We start from the raw sequence: 19,468 nt of genomic DNA on the forward strand, positions 1-19,468 counted from the left end.
CTGTTTTTTAGGCAGCCGGGACCGACACTTAACGTGTCCATCCGAAACACGAAGTGAACTAATTTGTGTTTTAATAAGTTCTATGTGTATGTTTATGGGAGTCTGCAATCTTTATCATTCTAATTTTCATTTTATTTCATTTTAAATTCTCTTTCATTCTCAATTCTATTTCAGCACTGGAATACCCCTCATTCCTGTTGGAAGTGAAAACGGAGCATTTAAAAAGCAAACTGCAAAGTAGAAGATTCGAAGGCAAGTGGGGTAAAACGGATGATAGCATAGAAGTAACGCTCACTAAAACTCAGGCCGAATACACTCGAGATGCTTTGGCCAAGGCTCTCTATGCCAGGCTATTCGATAAATTAGTTGATGTAAGTATAAATTTCTATTATTATTTTCCTCATTCAATGTATATCTGAAACGCCCTCTGCTTGTTTAGTTGATAAAATGTCAAATTAAGATTAACTACAAAACAAACTACATGTATTGTACTACAAAAGAAGTCGACTAAAAGAATAGTTTGAACTTCCTTATTCCGTTCATTTTATCATAAGCAGGTAACCAGTGCTCAACAAGGATCTAATTAAAAACTTGATCTACTGAAATCTTGAAGAATTGAAAATAGGCCTATAACCATCCTCGGTGAATTAAGAATCTTTATGAAAAATTTCAAGTTAATCAGACCAGTAGTTCAGTTCAGATGTGATGATGCGTCACTCTCGAATTTCCTATCCAGTACGTCTATATCAGTTCTTTCCTTTATAGATTAGATTTGTTATTATAACTTTTATTTAGTTAATTCTATTCTTATTTTGTTATTTGATAATTGAGTTGAAGCAAGATGCAGATATATGATGTATAAATTTCATAATTTGATCATTCACATCTATGAATATATTACACCCATATAAAAAACTCAATATGCTAAAGCTAAAATTGTATAGATGTTATAATAATTTATGTATTATTTTAACAAATAATATAAAAAAATATTGGCATAAACTGTTTAAATAGAAAGTAAACTGAATTGAGTTGATTGCCAAATTTCTACAACTTCCTACTTAATAATATCTACTTTGTCTCGCTAAATAAACGTATTTTTTGCTTTTATAGACGGTGAATATGGCGATGAAAACGAAACAGCAGGGCAACAATATTGGAATCTTGGACATCTATGGCTTTGAAATATTCCAGCAGAACGGATTCGAACAGTTCTGCATCAACTTTGTCAACGAGAAGCTGCAGCAGATCTTCATTCAGTTGACGCTCAAAGCTGAACAGGTACTCAACATTTTTCAAAAAATACTACTATTTTGAATTATATTGCAACAAATTGCCGGCACACGTTGAGAACTATCTCTAGTGTAGGAACAAATAGATGTGCTTCAACATATTACTGCAATTTGTTGTGATGAAAACGGATCTTAAACTGTATAAAAAAATTTATTTTTAAATCAATGCAAATTTGAAAACAGTCATTTTCAGTAAAGTAGAATTTTCAATTATTAGTTTAATGCTAGATTTTAAATTTACATTTTCTTCACCACTCTCGTCTAATTTGCCTTGCCCTTGCCTTATTAACAATGTCCTCTTCTTGCTATTGTTATCCTTAAACAAATCTCATCTTTACATGTAATTTATTATCCTGAAACTTACCTTAATATTCTCACGTTTTTTCCAAATAATCCTATTCATACTCAATCCTAGACCAAGAAAGCGGTGGGTTGACGATGTGGAGGAGGATTTGCGAAGACTGGGTGTAAGAAGATGGAGAAGAACAGCAGAATGGAGAGAGGGATAGAAGGATGTGATTGTGAAGGCTAAGACTCTACATGGGCTGTAGTGCCAATTATGATGATGATAAATCCTATTCATGATACATTGAAAACATACTTCAGCTATCTTTTTTATTATTTGTTCCTTTTTTCTGAGGGTGATGCTCACTTGAGTGTTAGTGCGTAGGTAATAAGACGGATGATTGGACCTACAACTTTAGCTATAGATATAAAGCTGGATTAAAAATAAACCCTCCACCAATTATGTAATATAATGGCTACCCGGCGCCTCCACCAAATATGTAAAGAAGAAGAGCGTGGTTAGACTCAAATGATATTGAGAGGAGTCGAATCTAAATTCAAGGCTTACAGACCTTATTACGCTATTCGACATCTTTTCTCAGAAGTCAATGAATCAGAATATTGTGTCAATGAAAATCAAAATACTGTTATACTTTGAGAAGATGAACTTTTCAACGATTATCAATCGCATGTAATATCATCGAATATGATTCATAATAATAAATTAAATTGATTTTTAACAAAAGTGAATAATTTGAAAGTAGAGTTATTTAAACTACGTTACGAGTGGCAATCATTATGTTTCAGAGGAAGCTAACATCAGACTCACTGACTGTAACTCATGTCGTGAATTGAAACGTTTAATCCTCAAGCTACAACATATTTATGTTTAGTCGGTATTAGTGGGCCTAATATATTAATATATCTCGTATCATCATAAAAATGTCTTCAAAACATAGTACTGTACTGCTAAATTTAATCTGCTCCCTACAATATTATAGACACTCACTACTTATTATCCAGTGAGTCATGCTAGGAATCTTCAATGTTTGGGCAGCGTAAGCTTCTTAATAGTAAAATGAGATTCATTGTAAAATTGGTCTCTTATAATACTTGAAATTGTAGTAGAAAAAAGGATCTTAAACACTTTAATAAATGAAACCCATCTTTACATAACATTTATATTATTCTATGTTACATCATAATTATAAATAATAAATTTTCAATAAGCCAACTATCAAGGATAATCTAACACAATGATGATCATAATAAACATTAAACATATTGTCTCAAGTTTCTAAACATACATTTTTACAGTCGATAAAAATAATACTTTATTGTTTTGTGCAAAATGTAAGTGAGATTGCATTTGAAGAATCTTCTTCATCCCAGCTTTAAATTTAACCTTGTTGTACTGTTGTATTAGAGTATTAACAACAAAAGACTAGAATAGTTGCTCTCTTAACTAAATTTTAACTAAGCTTTATTCACTCCACAATACTGTACTTATTCCAATAAGATTGGGATCAAGTTTCCGGAGTTATTCTTCATCAATTATTTTAATAGTTTTTCTCAGCCATGAACGTAGATTTATTATCATTTACATCGTGTTAACCTGATAATTTTCACATTCTTGGCTACACATTTATTATACAGTTTCACTCAATAATTAATTACAGGTATCCTGCAAAGAAGTTGAGTTACCTGTATCCATTATTACTTTATTTAATATATTTTTCAAATGGTTCTTTCAACATTGATTGACGTTAACTTGAAATCCATGGGCTTGAATTTAAATTATTGTTTCAAATAATCAATCATTCACTTTTAATTTTATAAAGGTAGATAACATTACTGAACTAAAAAATTATTCTAAATTATCTTAAATAAAAACTTTCCAAATTTTTAACAGGATATTCGGCTGATGAATTCATCTTGAATGATATTTTTTAAATAATTTCTAGTTTTTTTTTTTAATGTTTATTTTATCTAAATTCTTGTTACATGGGAGAAATTAAATTCCATTATCTACAAGGTGGGGCAGAGCCGACTGACGAGTTTGGAGGGGCACTGCTCAGCCTGTGGTGGGAGTAGGCAGGCTCGGTGGGCGTCATTGTACAGTCCCGGAGAATAGTTTTTAGTGTGCATCATGAATTGGACGGGAGAGCATCGCGGTTATGTTGTTCGCGCTTTTTACGAAAATCAACATTCGATTATCGCAGTTCAACCTGGCGTTTCGACGACATTTTAACATTCCTGTCCACAAACCCGTCCCATCTGTGAACTCTATCAGAGCGTGGGTTCGTCAACTCGAGAAAACTTGTAGTACACGACAAGAAAGAAGACATGGCGCACCAAGAACAGTGAGAACTCCCGAAAATATTGAAATTGTGAGAGCAGCAGTCGAGCAGTCGATCACCGAGGCGTTCTGCACGCAGGCATGCAATAGCTTTGGGGATGTCCAGCCGTTCAATTAGGAGGATTTTTCATGAACATTTGTTTTTTCATCCATATAAAATCATGATTGTGCAAAAATTAAATGCCGCCGATTTTTTGAACCGTAAAAATTGTTGCAAGGAAATGCTTCAACGCATCCCGGCAATGGCGACTCTTTTCTGCAGTGACGAGGCTCATTTTCATCTGTGTGGAGCTGTCAACAAACAAAACTTCCGGTACTGGGCAGCAAATAACCCTCGACAACTTCATGAAAGACCACTTAATTCACCAAAAGTGACAGTTTGGTGTGCCGTTTCTCAATTTGGAGTGATAGGACCATACTTCTTCGAATATGACAACATCACCGTCACTGTCACCTCCGAGCGTTATGTCACAATGTTACAAACGTTTCTGCAACCCAAATTGGAAGAACTTGCTGAGGAACAAGACTTGGGGGAAATATGGTTTCAGCAGGAAGGGGCTACAGCCCACACAGCGCGCATTTCAATGGATTTGTTGAGAGAAATGTTCCCAGGGCGACTTATCTCTCTGAGGGGGGACGTGAAGTGGCCGGCACGCTCACCCGATTTGAGTGTCTGTGACTTTTTCCTGTGGGGCTACCTCAAAGAAAAGGGTTTCAAACATCGCCCACACACTTTGGAAAAGCTTAAGGAGAAAATCAGGGAGGAGATTCAGGCCTTACCAGTGGCAATATGCCAAAATGCGTTTGAAAATTTCAAAAATAGGCTACATCAGTGTATAGCTGCTGATGGCCGCCATTTAACCGATATAATTTTCAAAAACTAACACTAATTGACGTTAACTTGAATCCATGGGCTTGAATTTAATAAATCAATCAAATAATCAATCATTCACTTTTAATTTTATAAAGGTAGATGATATTACTGAACTAAAAAATTATTCTAAATTATCTTGAATAAAACTTTCCAAATTTTTAACAGGATATTCGGCTGATGAATTCATCTTGAACGATATTTTTTAAATAATTCCTAGTTTTCTTTAAATGTTTACTTTATATAAATTCTTGTTACATGAGAGAAATTAAATTCAATTATCTATATTTTTGAACAGTTATTCGTCATTCTACTCTTCAATATAAAAATAAATTGTTAATTGATTCATTACTTGATTTTTGAGAAATGTATGAATTTAATTTATCTTGTTCTATCAAATAATATGATTCAGGAGGATTGGTTGAGTTCTAAATAAATTACATTTGAATCACGAATTCGATGCTTTCTCCTCAACTTAATAAAACGTTTTTTACCAGGTGCAACCTGAGAACTTTTACATTGATTTCTCACAGTTCACTCAAGCTTCCAATTAATTTAATCAAAAAATGTTTTTTCGTTTTTGTTCAATGGTGGATTCATTTTAGCTCAAAAATGTTATTTTTGTAGAACGTCCAAAACTGTGTAAAACTGTGTAGTAAAAATTCATCTTTTTAATATTTTTTAATTGGAAAATGAATATTCCAATATAATAAAATGTCTGTCTGCTTATAAATAATATACTCGACTATTATAAATCGCACCTTGAAGAAACTTTCTTCTTCTTCAAACACTTTTAAAATGACATTTTTAAATTAATTTTAATATATCCAGCCATTAAAAGTCCTTGATTTATTTTCATAATATCTGTTATACTAGGCGTTTAAATCTTCAGGCCCTGTAAGTTTCAAATTATTCTAAATACTGTATTCTTCCACAAATTAATTGCAATTATTAATAATTACCGTATTCAAAGTTATTAAAATACTAAATACCTATTTACACTGTTAACATACATTAATTCACTTTTTTAACTGGCCATACATCATAAACCAAACTTTTAACATGCAGAAACATAAAATAAAAGTAAATTATAATAGATTGAATTGTTCATCCTCCAAATTAAAACATACAACTGATGTTAAATCACAGAAATATTGAAAATGTTCCAAACATTCAATTACTCAAGTACAATCTTTACATTTGTATAAATATATTCTTTATGTTATAAACTTGAACAAAGTAACCAAACTGATAACAAACTAATGTAAATTGGATGAAATAATTGTTCTTCTAAAAATTGAACTGTAAATTTAAAAGTTCATTATTCATCCAACAGTGTTTCTAAAATAAACATACACAAATCTGTTCATCTTGAATTAATTCAACAGCAAGTCAACTTGTGGTTAATAAATGTCTAAAATCAGTCCGAGTTGCTGTGTAAAAGTTATTTACTACTTCAAAAACTGTTCAAAATACTATAGTTGGAAAAGCCCAAATCCGCACAAAATTTGCCAACTTATAATTATATAGATCATGATTTTACTTCACAGATAGTAACCCAACTTACTGGTTTTAGAAAAGATTGAGTCTATTATTATACAAATAGCTTGTAGACAGTTATGATGATCCTTAACTTTTATTAACTCTCTTTAAGCATAGCTTAAAGTATACAAACATAGCTCATAGCTCATAACTCTGAACTCTGTCCATACATTATTCCATGTTCAAAAACAGTCCTTACTCAGAGTAGCTTTTAGCTCACATTTTTACGGTTTAGCTAGAGTGTACTCTTACTAAGTCCATTCAAATATAGATAACAAGTTTTTACAATGATGTCATTACACATTGAAAGTATAAATAGGTGTATGCATAAATCCTTTAACTTGCTAATACAATTTTACAAATGTATACAGCTTATCTAGCTGTTACAAGTATTACAAATACTTCATTATTGAAGTACAACTTCATTAGCTAAATACAAGTACAACTTCAAGAAAAGCTACTTTGATCGTAGCCCACATTCAAAGTTTATAAATGCTGCATAGCTTCATCCACATAGTTTCAAAAATTGTCTAGCTTTGGTTTCAGTGCTTATCGTTAGAAAAACATCAAATCATTCAAAATCACTTTGTAGGTCCGTTTCCAACAAGGTTTATAGAATGTCTTCCGTTGGTCTTTGATTATAATGACAGCTATGTAATCGATAGCGAGCCACTTTTGGACGTGAATAATTTTTTTTTCTACAACAGCGCGTAAAGAAAGAATTTACACACTTAATTCTCCTCGTAAAACAGCTTATTTCTGAGGAGAATCTACTTTTTCGCTCGCTAACCATCCGCGCATGCGCAGTAGATTTACTTTACGCTCCCAAATCATTCGCGCATGCGCAGAAGAGTTTCTTTATGCTCCCTAATCAGCTGATTGTAAGCAGCTCGCCAAAAAGTCATCTTGAACTAAAAAGTCGGTAATTGTAACTCCGCCGATATAAGTAATTTAACAGGTTTGGGCAGTTGTAGAAAAAATGTTGTATGTAATTCGCGCGTAATGCTTCTTTATCGCTCTTGCAAACTGTTTTGCGCGAGCGATAAAGTCGCGCATTACGCTCTTAATACATAAATAGCTATTTTGTGCCAAAAAGTGTAATGAGTGTCCGCATTTTACTGGTATTACATTCATTACTTTTCGTATTCTAAATTAACTTTCCTTCCAATGCGAGTAGGAGGGATGCCTCTGAGATTTACTGAGTCACTGAAATATTCTCTGTCCGTAGTTGAATCATCTTCAATATTTATCACAGTTATAACCCGTGCTTCGCAATAAAAATTACATATTATAAAATTGTATTGGTTGTTTTCATTGAAGTTGAAAATTCGTAGCAAAAATATTGACTCATGGCAAGAGTCGAACCGATTCTGTTACTAGTGTAACAGAATCTTGCGCCATCAATGAACTGGGTGAATTGACGATCTGATAGGACTTTTCTCTCACGTAGGCTATGTTTGACAAATTAAATAAATTAGTTTTGAACTAGATAAGTAAATAAATTCGTTAATCAGTTCGGTATTTCAGATGTGTTGATGCGTCAAACAACATATATCCCTACATTTATTATAATAAATCCTAACTCATTTTCATATAGGCTATAGCAGGGATGTAAGCCTTCCATCAGTTTTCACAAATGTGTATAAGAGAAATGGTATCTATCAGATGTTTGTTTTTACAATTCACATTCTTTATTATTGTTATAAGAATAGTCCACATTGTGTTAGACATTTGTCGAATTATGTACTTCTACATTCGCGAGTTATGATGATGACTTTTATTGGGGAAAAAGTAAAAAATGATAGATTAAGGGAGCACACAACAAATATGGGGTATTCTGACTCCGTAGTGGTTCTGTATCAGTTACTTTATGGAACACGCTGTCTACCTTGTTAGAAACGGGTTCTATGGGGAATCACTTCATCTCAAGGAGGCTGAGAGTTTACGTTTGAATGACCGGTGGATAGGGCGTATTGAAATGCGGCGTCTCCCACACGAAACGGGCGATCTGTTGCTCGTAGTGGGGGGTGGACGCGAACGGCGGTTGCGGCGGGGCGGGGATCTGCTTGGGTAGGTCGCTGGATGTTACGGGGGGTTCGCGAGTCTCGCCGCTGTCTGTGGAGAGTCTGTCGACTGTCTGTGACTGTCTGTCAACGGTCTGTCCCGTGGCGAAGGCGGACTGAATGTCGTTGTCGGATCTGGATAGTATGCCGCCCTCGGCGTTGCTTGCTAGCAGGCTCAAAGTGACGAGCAGGGCCAGCATTGTTCGTGTCAGATTTGTGGAGGTGATTGTATGTTTAGGATCCATCTGTGAACAGACAAATGAAACATTCAATGAGATATTTTATTGATTCAATACTGCTTGATTATAATACAAGACAGAAACATGAAATGAAATATGGAGAATTTGTTACAACACAGAAATAACTCAGAAGAAACACAGAAAAGAAGGATAACATGGAAAATATGTTGGAACACAGCAAATAAAATATGGAGAATTTTAGTTGTTTTATATAGTGAAATAAAAAGTTGAAGATTTTTGACTACGATTCTAAAACTAGAAATAACTCATTATATGATAGTAAAACATCCTTGCACACTACAGTAAGTGAGCTTTCAAGTAAGACAATTATTGGGTTTAAATTGTTGTTGAAATTCCATAAATACTACCTTTTAAGTTTTAAAACATTCATTCTATTCTACCTAGATTTAGTGATGTTGGAGTTGGCTATTTATCAATAATTATAAATTAAATATATTGAAGATTGTCAAAAACCTCTATTCATTTTATATTATTGTGAATTCAGATTATAAAATTGTGATTGTGATTTTGATAAACTAATGTTTGAAAATGAAACATTCTCATTAAAAAAAAAAAAAAACTATTTCTTCAACTCATAATGGATTTTTCAATTGCTGTTGTAAATGATTGTGGAGATCCATTATATCATTCACAACTACAATTTTGTTAAATTCTATGCGATGAGGTGATCTTCACTATTCAATAATTTTTTCTGTAAATTCAGTTTGCTAGAAGCTGTTATACGACACGATCATCTGCCTTTCTAGACTCTAGAAAGCGTACAAGAAAGCTCCGATTAATATAGTAGTTACATTCATATATTTTCTTTGTCACAAAATATCTCCAATTTTTCAATGACATCTGGCAAGCCTGATCTCTCCGTAATGACATGTATGAAATAATTGTAATTCGTTTACAGTAAACCATTAGCGGCGCCTATTAATGTTGTGGTGTGGAGTATCAAGTTCAGGTTGCAATTGTTCGGCAATGCGAGCGAAATATTTTCTCCAGTACTTTCACTCGTTAGGAAGGGAGACCCGTCACAATGGGCCGGTTGGCGCTAAATTATGATGGCCGTGAGAAATAATGGAAGAAGGCAATTTGTCATGGAGCAGCGTCTCACAAAAGATGAATAAAAGAATTGAGATTTATTAGGCCGATGTTGGGATCTGGATTTCTCTGTGCGATATTAGAGTGAATGGATATGTATTATAAATACGTAATTAGTGTTCAATCTCAATGTACTCTCTATGCATCCAATATTGAACCCAAGAATGAAATGGACTGCTTCTACAGATCGTAAAATTTCGAATTATATGATAAGATAACGGGGCAGTGCAACTTAGTTTTAAAAGATTTATATATTGTAAACACAAAAATTTATAATGACTGGCTGACGGATATAGAATGACAAGATAATTGCATTAACAGAGGTTTAAATACTATTACCTATTGTTTACTCTACAGTTTCCTAAATCTATTGTCTTTACATATCTTACTATAAACAAAACATTCATGTCTTTCTTGTTCAATATTAGAATGAGCTGATAAAATATATGACATTTTAATGATGATTTCTACAACCATCTTCTATATTGTAGAACCATCATGTATTGCAAAACTTATAAATGAAAAAGTGCACTAATTTTCACCACCCTGGAAAATATATTATGTTTATTAATGATGACATTGATTAGAAATGAAACACCTCCATTATAAGGCAGATATCATGGGTCTAACTTCAAATTTAGAGCTTGTTACAGTATTCAAAAGTATGAAAATTCGACCAAGAATGACTATATTTGACTATTAACAGTATTCACCTAATTATTTTCATATTAAGTTAACTTCGACCCTTGAGAATGGCATAATTAGCTGAATTCGCTCCAATTCAACAAATAAAAAGTGTAGAAGGTGTTTCAATCAAAAAACTATTAACCCCAAGAAGTATAGCCTATTAATATAAAATACCTATTAATATAATCATATAATGTATATTTTGTAGACTCTACAATCATTCTTTGGAATGATATCAAAATTTGAATACTACTTGAGAAACACACATCATTCACGAATATATCCATCCCCTTTTCCACTGCCGTCTCGTGAGTCTTGTACAATAGCATGTAAATCGATTGTGTGATCATGTTGGCACTGGTCTCTCGATATTGATATCCGTCTGCTGCCAACATCCTATTTTGCTTTCATCGGCAGATGTCCGCCAAGAACAAACGGTTTCGGCGGCCAGCAAGCATTCCATTTCCATGCTAATATGCTCTGCTCTGCTCTGCATGCACTTTCTCCATTACAATCTGTCTTCGACATTTGCATGTTCGCTTGCCAGATGACCGAAATTGGCTATCACCAGTAGGCGATTTATTGAGGTGTGATCGGGACAGATTCACTACTCGTCGGTCGATGTGTAGAGTGTGTAGTTGTGGAGTATGTAGATGATTATTGTGAGCTGTAGGGGTGAAACTTTTGAAGAAGATGAAGCAAGAAATGATGGACCATAGATGTGATGTAGAAAAGTATCTATATATCATGTTTAGAGGATAGATTTTATGAAGTTGTGATCTATAATCAGCTGTGGACATCGTTGATCAACTCCCATTTGGCAACGTTGCATGTACTTTCATCGGACTATTTTCGTGCGGTTGACTATAGATATGGTTTTTTGAATTGAATTGAATTGGTTGAAGTAGAATACAGGTGGAATAGAGATTAGATGAGATGGCGACCCATAAGGATAGGAGAATCTTGATTGTATCAATTGAAGATTGTATTAATTATTTATTTCTACCAGGAGGAATGTCTTGCTGTATAAAATTTTATGTATTAATTTTTTTCTGTATAAATTTTGCGTAATTTAATTTTATTTTTTGTTTGTTGATTGTATTGAAAACAAAACACCTCTAATATTTAGTTTTTCAATCTTCTTTTGAAATTATTATGTAATTTTCAAGATTTATCGATACATCCATGCTCTTTACTAGATTCATTCTCAATCATTATCTTCAATATTCATTGTATTCTTTGAAAATGTGATAGCAAATCTTGATGCTTACATAGAATTGATGTGAAGAAAATCAATCGAGTTTGTCTATGAATGACTACATAAATCTCTTCACCATTGTGTCGTATTTAATTCCGATTATTACCTAATTTGTTTTTTTATTGTTCCAGGTAAGGCTCGCCAACTATTTTTCCAAAACTCAATCATTGTAAGTAAACTCAATTACTCTCAAGAACACGTTCTGTATTATGTAAGCAACTAAGGATTATTGAAGTAGATAATTAAATAATTAAATAAAAAATATAGTTCAATAATAGTAGATAAATAATTAATTATATAATTTGATTGTATGGTAAGAGATATTGTGGTATTTCTCCATAATTGAAAGAATAAGATGTTGATGTTGACAATGACAACATTGAATCTTGTCATTGTTTATGAAACAAATAGACATTGTCATTGACAATGAAACAAATTTCATTGTCATGAAATTGACAATGATGTTGACAACATCAACGTCTTTTTTTTCAATTAATTATATATTCTGCTCCATTTTCTCATCCATGATTGTACTTTTGTACCACTTTCTGTGTTCACGTTAGTCAGTCAATGAATTTATTGACGTGAACATTCAATGTAATTTTAACATAACATAAAATGACATTTTAATAACAATAAAATTTAGTTAATGGAATTGTTTTAAACATAACAAAGATTGACAAAGATCAAGGAAAAATAAGATTTTACATTGTAGAATAACAATCTATTTTCAAGACAATTGAGGCATTAAGTTGAGATAATAAAGGCACAAATGACTAGGCAATTAAACCCTTGAAACCTCTGCACCCCAAAAAACAAAGCCGCCCTCAAATACAGAAGCCTGCCGAAAACCAAATTGTTAGTACCCATTACTGACAGTGGGGGCTTGATGTGTTATGTGTAGTAACGCCTCGTTGCCTACTTGATGTGGAACGTTCCTTCTCTCCTCTCAACCCCCTCTAAGAACAATTCCACCCCTCCAGAATTGTCTCAGAATCCCCCCAGTGCCATTAAGTGCCCCATTCCCCCCTGCCGACCGTTTTAATGGCCCCGCTAGAAGCCTTTAATAAGAAACAAGTTGTTTATGTGTAGTGTAGACAGAGTGTGGTTGACTCAGACGACGAATAAAATGTTGGAAACAGTGACGAGAGACGATTACATTCAGATGTCATCTGCAGGCGAATGCATTCATCGTTGTTGAAAGACGGTTGTCAGCTTCAGAATGCGCCTGAATAGTTCATTTCAATGGTGGATAATTGAAGTTTTCCTATTCCAATTATTGCTCAGTGATGAGGGTAAGGTTTGGGGGGCTTTCAGTATCTACTTTCATGATATAAATAACAATATTTATTCCTTTTTAACTGTTTTGATATTCATTAAAATGTATTGAAGTTTTCAAATCCCATTAATTAACAAGATAGATAAATTGATAATTGTAAGTTTTTATTGTTTTATTGTTTCATCAACACAAGAAGAGGGAAACATAGATGTGGAGAAAGATAATAATAAATAATTGGGCTTTTCAGTCTTCTATTAAAATTTATTGAAGTTTTCAAATCCTATTAATTTACAATATAGATAAATAAATTGGACTTTTCAGTCTTCTATTATACACTTCTTGGTACTTCCAAGAATTTATTTATTTATTAGTTGATACAATCACAAATCATATGAATATGATCGGGATAGAACAACAGGCATAGCCCAAAAGTAATCTGTTCCCAAATTTTGATAAATAATAATAACAAGTCCAAAAAATTGGTTATGTCCTTATTGTGGGAAGTTAAAGTTCAATTTCTGTCCAGAAATATATATGAGCTAGAAATTTTGAATTTAGAATGATTAAAACACCAAATTATAGTCAAATATTACACTTAATATCACCGCACTTTGAATAAATTGAGTTATTTCAGAAAATTTTAAAGCCAAAAATACACACAACTTTCTTTCCACTTGTTAAGAAACAAGTTACTTCTCATTATATTATGGAAGACATGCAAGATTAATAATAGGCTCTGTGAACTTATATTGGATCAATTCACGTACGGTTCACACCAAAAGAAAGGCTAGAGGTTCTATATGTGCAGGTTTTATTGTGCTTGAAAAAATATGTCAAATTTGGTTGAAAATTTAATGAAAAAATTAAAATTAACTTGAATTGTACGTGGTACTGGTTCTTGGTTTTCTAACAGAACCCCTTAACTATCCTTCTTGTTTTTATATCATCATTGTAATCTAGTGTTCCAGAATCATTCTTACTAAATTCAAGAATATTTAAATTTGTAACTGCACTTGAATGAAAGGGATGATGTGGACTGATGTAAGAAACTGTGTATTTTATTTGATACAGTAGAAGAATGTCAAAAGATTGAATGGATAGAAGTTTCATCAGTGCCGAAATGAATCAGCCCAAGAATCATTTCATCAACAGAAGCCTTAAAAATTATTATTTTCACCTGTATCTCGCGGAAAAGATGAAAAGAAGGATTTGGAAAAGTTGATAACGAATAAATAAAATAAGGAAAAGTAAGATAAGACGAAGGGAATGGAAAGAAGAAGAAGAGGGAAACATAGATGTGGAGAAAGAACTTCCAAAAGCGCAAACTGCTTCTTAACGGGGTTTCACATAAACTTTCTTGAGCCCCTTCCCTTTTCCTCTATCCTATCCTGAATCTTACACTTTTTATGTTGTCAGCATTCCTTGCAAATAACACCAATACTTCCCATTCAAACAATGCTGACAGCTTGAAATGAATCTCACTATAGAACACTAGTAATGCCGGTAATAAGTTTTCGTCGGACGCACAACTCGGCAACACTGTTGGCTTCCCCCCCCCCTCCTCCACCCCGGAAAACGGACAAAATGATTTCCCAATTTATCTCTACTACCAACATAAACTACGGAGGGGAGGATTGAATAAACCCCCCTGCGGAATTCGGAATTACAAAACGGCCATCCCGTCCAAATACCCCTAGATTTGCATGATTTTAAAATAAATTCAGCGCCCACCGATATGCGCCTGTCAAGGAGTACAATAATTTATCCACTGGCTAACCCACGTTGCTCCAGTCTGAGCGGTAATGTAGTGCATAGTGCTCGGTAACCTTGAATGAGGTATCCTTGTGAAGATAGTAGTTATTAATGTGGGTAATATCTGTTTTCACCATCATCAATCATACTTATTTATTTAACATAACAATTACCGTTTTGGGCTAATTAATTACTTATTTAATCAATTATATTATGTAAATATAATATATTATGATATTTATTTATTATATATTTATGATTTGTGGATCATTAATGTTTCTATAGAAACTTGAATGAAATAATTGCTTATCTAATCATATACTTGTGATATGTGCATCACTGAAAGATTTAGTATAAACTTGAATAAAATGGAAAGAGAAAATTCATCTATGGATTTATCTGGATAAATTTTTCCAACAGTTTTAATTTGTGAAAAGGTGATTAAAATATAATTTCAATAATTATTAATAAACGAAAATCCAAATTAAATGTTGTATTTCATTTGAATATTCAAATACAGCATTCAATTTGGATTTTCTTTTAATAATAATTATTAATTCATTAGCATTTGAATGAGTAATATATCTCAGTAATTCCCATCTCTAAAATTTTAAATTGTGAATTTAAAAGATAATGAAAGGTCAAAACAATCTCAAAAACCTTTGAAATCTTCTTGAATATTGATGAATCTTTAAACATTTTGAGCCAAACAATTATTAGTTCATATTCATATGCAAATACAATTCAGGTAAAAACAACAGGCATTCGCCCAAAACTTCTTCAAGCCTTAATTTGGAAATCCCAATTAAGAATTCTAAAAATTTAAGTTTCCATTGATATCGCTTATAAAAGTAAGTTGTCAAGCATCATATAGTCCTACAAAACGTATTTTTCTTATCAGTATATTCGACTATCATCTCCTTCTATCTTTTCTGATATCTTCTCTCACTCAAGGTTTTCATTTCTCTTCATCCTTTCCCTGATTCTCCATTCTCCATTTTACCTTCTTCTTCTAGATCACTTCCCTTCTAGAACTAATTAACAATAATCAGAATCCTGCTATATAAGTAGAATAAATTAATAAATAAGTAAATCAAAATTTTTTAATCTCTCAAAATGAAAATATTTTTCTCGGTTTTCTTCCTACTCTGCTTTCTCTTTTTTCTCTCCTTTCTTCATTCCTATTCTAATTATCGATCTCTTCATTTGTATCGTATTTATGTTGATCCTCCTCTTTTCAGTTCTCGCCAATTGCCATTTTCATCCTTCTGCAGCTATTCAAGTTGATTTCCTTACACCTTCTCTTTTCCTTTTCCAACTTCTTAATCGAAAGCAGCTCGTTGCCTCAATCACATCATCTAACTCCGTCACCCCTTCCAACCACATCCGTTAATATAACTTGGCTGTCGTTTTATTAGCGTTGAAATAAGAAAGCGGCGACGCGGTGACTGTTTTCATCAACCGAGAAGTTTGCAAACTCCAACCAAGGAAATAAAAGATGCTTGTGATAAGCAAGAGTATAGGATTGGATGTGGGCGAAAATAGCACTGATATGGTTTCAATCTTCGTTCTCTCCTACTTTTCATTTACTTTTCCTAATCTGGCTTCTTTTGGATAACTCTATCCGGATTCCTAGCTTTTCCAATTTTCTTATTGTTTTTTATATTCTTTCATATTCCGCTTTTATCTTTAAAATTTAAAATGCGCTTCTTTGTTTCTTCTGTGTCTTCTTTTTTCTTGTTCAGTTGTACATTCTTCAACTTTTAATTCCTCATTTTTTTCCCGTCATCTACTTTTATTACTCTTCTTCTTCTCCAATTACTTTTATTCCTGTTTCGTTTCTCCTTCATCCTTCACTCTTGCTCTTGCTACTATTTCATTCTTTTATTCCTTATATACTCTAATTTCTTATTCGTTCTATTTTTTTCACGGTTTTACCTATCCCTTTCGAGTTTGCCTTTTCTTCTTTAATGTAGATTGTATTCAACCATATACTCTTTAATCAAGATTGTATTCATCAGAGTTTGTACTCTTCAATGTTTATGTTTATTTTTCTTGTTCCTATCTTATTTTTATCTTTTTCAATTTCTTATCATAATTCCGTTCTTTTCTATCTTAATCCTTCCTTCCTTATTCTTCGATTTGAATCAAATCAAACTAATCTCTTTCTGATACATCAAAACCCTTGATTTAACATTAATTCTTATTCTACTTTCATTCTATTAAAGTTTGTTACTTCTTTGATTATCTACTCCTTTGTACTAATTCTCTCTCTTTTCTCCCATTTTCACTTATGATTTTCCTTGTCCTTGCTACCTTCGTCATCCTTTTTCTCTCTTTTTGTTCCCTTTTCCTGCTACATTAATGGTTCTTCTCATTTTTCTCACTTCTTCTAACTATTTACCAGTTCATCTTTTCCCATTATTCCTATATATTTGTTTATCTATTCTTATTCCAACGTTACAGCACTAATTTCACTAAGAAAAATAACATTAGAAAGACAAACTTAAGCAAAAAATTTTATACAGTACAATATATCATGTCTTCCCACTTCATCTTCTCAATCTTCTTGCTTCTCGATCTTCTCCTGCTCTTCTCATTCCTCTTCATTCTCGTCTTTCTTCATCATCTCTTCTCCTTCACTTTCCTCGTACTCTTTCCTTACATTTTCTTTCTTTTCTCTTCCGTTCCAAAACTCCTCTTATTCGTCCTCTTATACGTCCTCTTCTCCTCCACCTCCTACCACTCCTCCTACCCCTCCTCCTCCTCCTCATCATCATCATCCTCCACCTTCCTCCTTCTCTTTCTCCTCCTCCTTCCTCCTTCTCTTCCTTCTTCCCATCCTTCTCCTTCTTCTCCTTCACCCCTTTCCACCCCCTCCTCGACCTCCTTATCTTTCTCCTTCACCTCCTCCTACCCCTCCTGCGCCCCCTCCTCGTCAACCTGATCCTCCTCCTCCATCATCTCCTCCTCTTCCTCCTCCTTCTCCTTCCACCTCCTACTCGCACTTCTTCCGTCTCCTCTGTTACCCAACTATCAGCAGAGGGCTTCCCGTGGTGTTCCTTATTACTCAGCAGCCTCAGCTCTCAGCTGTGCTCTGTGCCCAGCACCCGGCTCAGAGCTCAGCGCTCAGCAGGCGACCGAAATTCATTTCGCACTAATCTCTTTTGCTCTTATTTATTTGCTCGATTATGGTCGCTGTGTTCCATTTCACTCCCTGTTCACGGCGGCTCACGCCAAATTGCCAACTTTATTTATTACTGATTAAAAGAATCTTATCCCCCAAGTAGGTGCAAATTAATAAGTTTGAGCTCCAATCACAGATACGTCGTGTTGGCTCGATAGTTATCAAGACTACAGTATTAGTACCATCAGAAAGTTTAGAATGAAGAGTATAGAATATACAATTTATTATACAAGTTCTATTATTTATGGACTTGATACAGTTATCATAGTTGTACCTTCCTGATCATGAAGTGCGTTAAAATAATAACAATAAGGCCAGGTTTCACAAAAGCCTGATATATTTTAACCGTGATTAAATGTCAAGAAGAAGCCTTATTTTAAAAAGAGCCTTCTCTGATTGGTGCTCATGGTATGATTGAACTGTTTCTGCAACCGGTCGTGAGAATATTTCATTCCGATAAATTCAATTGAGGTAGTCTGGAACCAGATCGTTGTTCTTGTTTTTTTTTCGTTCATCTGGGTCTCTGTTATTGTGTTTTCGTTTGTTTATCTCTTGTACACGTCTGTTATCGAATCTGAGTGATTAGATCTCGCTAAGTTACCCACTGCGACAATCACTATTGGCATTTATTGAAATGATTTATTTCGGAATAATATTTAAGAAGCAGTAAAAAAAGGTTTGCTTCGATATCAGTAATTTGCCATCTCAAGAAGGATGACCAGACCTCAGGAAAATGGAAATGTCGCATAAGTATTAGGGTTCAGTCAGGTGGTCATCTGTGTGAGGGTTAAATTATTGTAAAATAAAGAATTATTTTGCTACCTACATCTAACCAGCTGATTGTTTAACCTTCTCCTTCTTCTTTGTCTCTCCCCAGTATGCCTTTAGAGCGTTGGGGTAGCCTCAGTCCATTTTCTCCATGATTCCCTATCCAACGCCATTCTCTTCATCTCTGGAACAGTCTTCCCTTTTCTCCTCAATCCGATGCTCATATGAATCCTTGGACGTCCTACTGCTCTCCTTCCTTGCACTATCATATTAACATAATGTTTTGTTTTGCAATCATCCCCCATTCGCTGAACATATCCATACCAGCCCAACTGCCTCATTTCTATCCTTTCACTGACATCTCTCATGCCCACTTCTTTGCTTATTCTAGTATTCCTTACTCTATCCCTTCTTGTCTTTCCAACAGTTTTTTTATGGCACTTCATTTCTGCTGTCCTTATCTTGTTTTCATGTTTAACCTAGACCTAGTATTATTGGGCATGGCATCCTACTATGGATGTGGTGATAAGCAAATGAACTCAGACCTTTAATTTCAAATCATTGAAATTAATTGGTCTCAAAACCATATAAAGTTAATCCTACAGCTTCGATAATCAAAGAAACCCAGATAAATAAACTCCTCTTTTATTCATTGAGGTGTAGCCCTGTTTTTTATGTGATTGTCACAATTTATCTGGAATTGATTGGAGTGAAGGGAACATTGTTAGGCTGAGTTAGGTGTGCAATTAGCAGCTGCAACCCGACCGGAATTGCAA

The 19,468-nt window shown here is 33.7% G+C and overlaps 2 protein-coding genes across 2 annotated transcripts in view; one reads left to right on the plus strand and one right to left on the minus strand.

Moving 5' to 3' along the window:
* Window positions 1–19,468, plus strand: part of LOC111048708 (unconventional myosin-Ie) — a 438,987-nt gene that overhangs the window by 14,160 nt on the left and 405,359 nt on the right. Inside the window, exons 9-10 of the mRNA XM_039420025.1 lie at window positions 175–371; window positions 1,114–1,281. Of these exons, the coding sequence (XP_039275959.1) occupies window positions 175–371; window positions 1,114–1,281 (365 nt within the window). The remainder of the gene's footprint in view (window positions 1–174; window positions 372–1,113; window positions 1,282–19,468) is intronic.
* The window catches only part of LOC111046078, a 158,212-nt gene continuing 143,776 nt past the window's right edge, over window positions 5,033–19,468 (minus strand). The window contains exon 3 of the mRNA XM_022331567.2: window positions 5,033–8,657. Within this exon, the coding sequence (XP_022187259.2) occupies window positions 8,292–8,657 (366 nt within the window). The 3' untranslated portion in view covers window positions 5,033–8,291. The remainder of the gene's footprint in view (window positions 8,658–19,468) is intronic.

The sequence above is a fragment of the Nilaparvata lugens genome, chromosome 2 (genome assembly GCF_014356525.2).
Source record: "Nilaparvata lugens isolate BPH chromosome 2, ASM1435652v1, whole genome shotgun sequence".
Classification (NCBI taxonomy): domain Eukaryota; kingdom Metazoa; phylum Arthropoda; class Insecta; order Hemiptera; family Delphacidae; genus Nilaparvata; species Nilaparvata lugens.